Genomic DNA, 5,000 nt, shown 5'->3' with positions numbered 1-5,000 from the left:
CTGAAGTAGTACCCCTCCCTAAACACAGAGCTACGCCCTGCCACAGCTCCACCCAGCCCGGCTGACCCCCCCTCATCACAGTCTCACTCACGTGGGGGGCGGTGAGCAGGGGGGAGTTGGAGAGGGAGGAGGGGGCCCGGGTGGATGCCTTCGTGGGGGTCTCGGAGGGCCCTGGGGAGGGCGCGGGGGAGCCCCCCGGGCTGCCGGGGGAGGGGGGGCAGGAGAGGCCGGGCGGGGCGTGCACGGGGCTCTGGCTCCCCTCTGAGTCGCTGCCGTGGGAGCTGGGGGGAGTAGGGGGCATGTGGAGAGCCTCCAGGCCTGTAGGGGGCGCAAGTGGGACGGAGAGAGAGGGAGCACGGTAAGGTTTGGTCTAAGATTTAGATATCATGTATAGTGCTTTTTTACACCGATAAGAGCCATATTATCTTCATACATTTAATTTAGCACTGCTTATTTGTCCATTTAAAAATATATATTATCTGAAAGAGGAAGTCTTTCAATCAATGAACCAGTTCTGTGAAAGTTTAATTACCTCATTCCTAACCCGACCAATACCACACTGTATACCCACGGTTGCGATTATAAATTGAATGTATTTTCTTTTCATAGTTGTATTTTCTTTTGGTTACAATTTGGTTGCAAAATATATATATTATAATCTTATTTTTATATTAGAAATACTTAGTTCGTTTTGGAAACATAAATGTACGTTTCCATTCCAATATATCCCTTTGAATCTTGGATTTTATAGAGAATCTTGAGTAATTGGAAAATGAGTAACAGGTGACAGTTCCATATTCGGCCAGTAGGGGTCAGTAACACACCGCGCACGAAATGCTACTGATATGTACTGCGAAGGAAAGGGCGAGCAATGACGATTACAATACGTCAACTTTCATTTGACAGAACGTCAGGGAGACAATAAACCAGTTAGTCAAGAGCAAGTGAGAGAGACCATCTAAAACAGCAAGAGAGCGAGAGAAAGAGAGCGACAGAGAGAAATAGACATTAACCTTTGGGAGAGAGGTTCAGGAACTGGTCCACCTCGTGGGGCTCCAATTTGATCTGGGGAATCACACTCTCCTCCTTAATCTGAAGGAACACAAAGAGACACGGACACACACGGACACACGGACACACACACACACACACACACACACACACACACACACAGGGACAAGAAAGGGAGAGTATGATTGCCTGCGCACGTCACATTGCACGTCATACCTCTGTGAGTGTGATGTTTTATATTAGGGTGGGTCTGCCCTTCGGCTGTCAGACACATCCGTAAGGGTGTGTATTTATGTTGGATACACAGGCGTGTGTGTGTGCAAGTGAGTGAGAGTTTGTGTGCGTATATATATACACACACACACACACACACACACACACACACACACACACACACACACACACACACACACACACACACACACACACAGGTATTGCATATCCTTAATCACATTTAACACAGGATGTTGCATAACTTTCCTAGCATAACTTTGCCTTTCACATACAGCCTTTGTTTACACACACTCACGCCCGCACGTGTAAACACACACACACACACACACACACACACACACACACACACACACACACACACACACACACACACACACACACACACACACACACACACACACACAGACTGTGTTTTTAAAAAGGAGTGCAGACAGAATGTATTTAAATCAGGTGTGTGTAAGAGGTATTTATGTTATGTCATACCATCAGTCTGTGCATGTGTAGATATTTGTAAAACATAATAACATGGTGTGTTGTATTCAATTTCAATGTTATGCAGCGCTATACAAGTTTGAAGGATTATTATTATACTATGCAATGAGAGGTGATGCTGTGCTATGATAATTAAGATGATGCTGTGCTATTCTATGTGGTGCTATGCTATGTTGATGTTGGTTGACACTAAGTGATGCCATGCTATGCTATGTTTACGTCAGGTGATGCTATGCTAAGCCCTTCGAGGTGACGCTACACCACGTCACGTCACGCTACCTTGATGGTCTTGCCCTTGTGGTGGTTCTGGTGGGGGCTAGCCGCGGCGGGAGACGGCGGCTCCGACAGAGGGGCCGCGGCGGGGCCCTGGGCGGCGGCGTGGCTCTCGGCCAGAGCCAGGGTCAGGGCGGGCAGGAAGCTGGGGGCCTCGGCGAGGAGGCTCTGGATGTCCTCCTCCTGCTCCATGGGCCAGTCCCCGGAGTCACCTCCCTCCACCTCCCCTGGGGACGACACAGCATGGCGCGGTTAGCACGTCGGACCGCTAGCTCATACTACCCTAACCCGAACCCTAGCCCCAACCCTAACCCAAACTGGTGGTGGGATGTAGATAGCCGATGTTTGGTGGACGCTTTTGTTCAAAACGCCTAATAATAGAGAGTGGGGATACATTTTTAGCATGGGGGGGGCGGGAGTGGCCTAGCTAGAGAAATGGGTGTATCCAGAGATGGAGCTTAGCCGTACTAGCCTTATTGCAGCAGCGTTTGTCACTTCCAAATGAGATGTAGCCATATTAACAATGGTTTAATATTGAGCACAATGCACGGGCGTTAGCACCTGTGTGTAAACGGAGTAAGCTTAACCTTGTTGGCGTAATAATGAATAGTATGAGTCACGTTAGCTGCATAACCTGACCAATTAAAACAATACCCGTGTGAAGGACATGGTTTCCACCCTCTCTGGTTAGATAAGCAAAGTCAGAAAGTTATTTTTGAATACATATAACCTTACAAGAAGAAGCTTTATGTTTGTTAGTCATTTGTTGCTGTGATCATCCCTTCTTGTACCCTCAGGATTTCCCTCTTAGCAAAGACTCTATTCAAATATGGAGGATTTCTCTACTGTATTTATGTTTTTTAAATATACACAAATAAAATAGATCCATGTCAGCAGATCCTGCGGCTATTCATTATAAGAAAAGAGAGGTCATATTGTTCCATCCATCTACCGATTCATACGGACATCCCACTGTCCATGCACTCACCCACCATCCCTCCATCCACCATCCATCATCCATCCATCATCCATCCATCATCATCCAATCCATCCATCCATCATCCATCATCCATCCATCATCATCCAATCCACCACCCATCATCCATCCATCCATCCATCCATCATCCATCCATCCATCCATCCATCCATCCATCCATCCATCCATCCATCCATCCATCCATCCAATCCACCATCCATCATCCATCATCCATCCACCACCCATCATCCATCATCCCTCCATCATCCATCATCCATCCATCATCCATCCATCCATCCATCCATCCAATCCACCATCCATCATCCATCATCCATCCACCACCCATCATCCATCATCCATCCATCATCCATCCATCCATCATCCATCATCCATCCATCCACCATCCATCATCCATCATCCATCCATCCATCATCCATCATCCATCCACCACCCATCATCCATCATCCATCCATCATCCATCATCCATCATCCATCCATCCACCATCCATCATCCATCATCCATCCATCCATCATCCATCATCCATCCACCACCCATCATCCATCATCCATCCATCATCCATCATCCATCATCCATCCATCCATCCATCCATCCATCCATCCACCATCCATCCATAGTCCACCCCTCCGTGGTGGGTCGGTCCCTCCGTGGTCTCACCTTCCTCCCCCTCCTGCTCTCCGGTGAGGTGGGACAGGGGGGACTGGGGCCGGCTGTCCCCGCACAGCGAGTAGCTGTGCTCCGCCACGACGTGGGGGGGCTGGGGGGAGCAGGGAGACAGGTCGTCGTCGTCGTCGTCGCCGCCGCCGCCGCAGCCCCGGCCGCACATCACCCCCCCCTGGCCAGACTCCAGGACCTCCATCCCGTCCCGGACCCCCGACAGGAAGGGGTCACTGAGGAGCTGGCCCAGCAAGGCATCGTGGGTAAGGTCGTCCAGGAACTCGGAGAAGTGCTGTGAGAAGGAAAATAAAACGTAAAAAAAAATTCATTGACATTTTATATCTTTTTTTTTTTATTCACCTCAATTCAATTCAAAATGCTTTATTGACACAAAGGTTAAAAAAACAGCTTTGCCGATGCAACAATGTGTTGGAAACAAAGGAAGGTGTAGAAAACACACTGACACTGGCTTGAGAAAATCCACGGGTAGTAGCAAAGTTTCACATAAATACATTGAAAGCTAACAACCAATCACTGGTCTCCGGTCGGCTCCAGAGGCTCTACTCCTCCCACAAGGCCCGGCAGCCCAACACACCGCTACTCCCCCCCCCCCCCCCCCCTCCCCCCCATTGCTAACCCAATTGAAACCCAACCCCACATAACAGAGAGGAGGAGTGCTGCATAGCAATTATACACTTCTACCAGAGACAGGGTCAGACCCAGAGACAGATAATTACAAAGTCATATAAGCAATGTCGTCTCCAATACCAAGCCTGTCATTACAGACCATTAAAACTTTTTTAAAAGAACGATTATCGGGACTTTCTTTTCTTAGTTTGAAACTCAGAAGCACCTCGCAGTGGCTGTCCAGCTCAACAGGAAATAGCCAATCACAAAGCGGTAAATAAAACAGAGGTTTACCAAAGCAGAGCAGCTGAACATTTTCCCACACCATCCGGAGCTGTGTGTGTGTGTGTGTGTGTGTGTGTGTGTGTGTGTGTGTGTGTGTGTGTGTGTGTGTGTGTGTGTGTGTGTGTGTGTGTGTGTGTGTGTCTGTGTCATGTCTGTCATGTGTTTGTCTTTTTGTGTCTGTGTATGCCTACAAAGGTGACTCGCAGTGGGGCGAGACAATGAAACACACACACACACACACACACACACACACACACACACACACACACACACACACACACATACACACACACACACACACACACACACACACACACACACGCACACACACACACACGCACACACACACACACACACACACACACACACACGGCTGAAACCAAACAAACCGACCCAACCTTCTCCTATCTTATTTCCTTTGGAACA

The 5,000-nt window shown here is 48.6% G+C and overlaps 1 protein-coding gene across 1 annotated transcript in view; it reads right to left on the bottom strand.

Moving 5' to 3' along the window:
• creb3l2 (cAMP responsive element binding protein 3-like 2) overlaps positions 1-5,000 on the bottom strand; it is a 29,356-nt gene that overhangs the window by 7,262 nt on the left and 17,094 nt on the right. The window contains exons 2-5 of the mRNA XM_030341531.1: positions 3,663-3,954; positions 2,017-2,237; positions 1,014-1,092; positions 92-318 (exon numbers count right to left, since the gene is read on the bottom strand). Of these exons, the coding sequence (XP_030197391.1) occupies positions 92-318; positions 1,014-1,092; positions 2,017-2,237; positions 3,663-3,954 (819 nt within the window). The remainder of the gene's footprint in view (positions 1-91; positions 319-1,013; positions 1,093-2,016; positions 2,238-3,662; positions 3,955-5,000) is intronic.

Source organism: Gadus morhua, chromosome 19 (genome assembly GCF_902167405.1).
Source record: "Gadus morhua chromosome 19, gadMor3.0, whole genome shotgun sequence".
In the NCBI taxonomy this organism is placed as follows: Eukaryota; Metazoa; Chordata; class Actinopteri; order Gadiformes; family Gadidae; genus Gadus; species Gadus morhua.
Note: the sequence above shows the minus strand (reverse complement) of the source record. Positions and strands in the feature narration are given on the sequence as shown.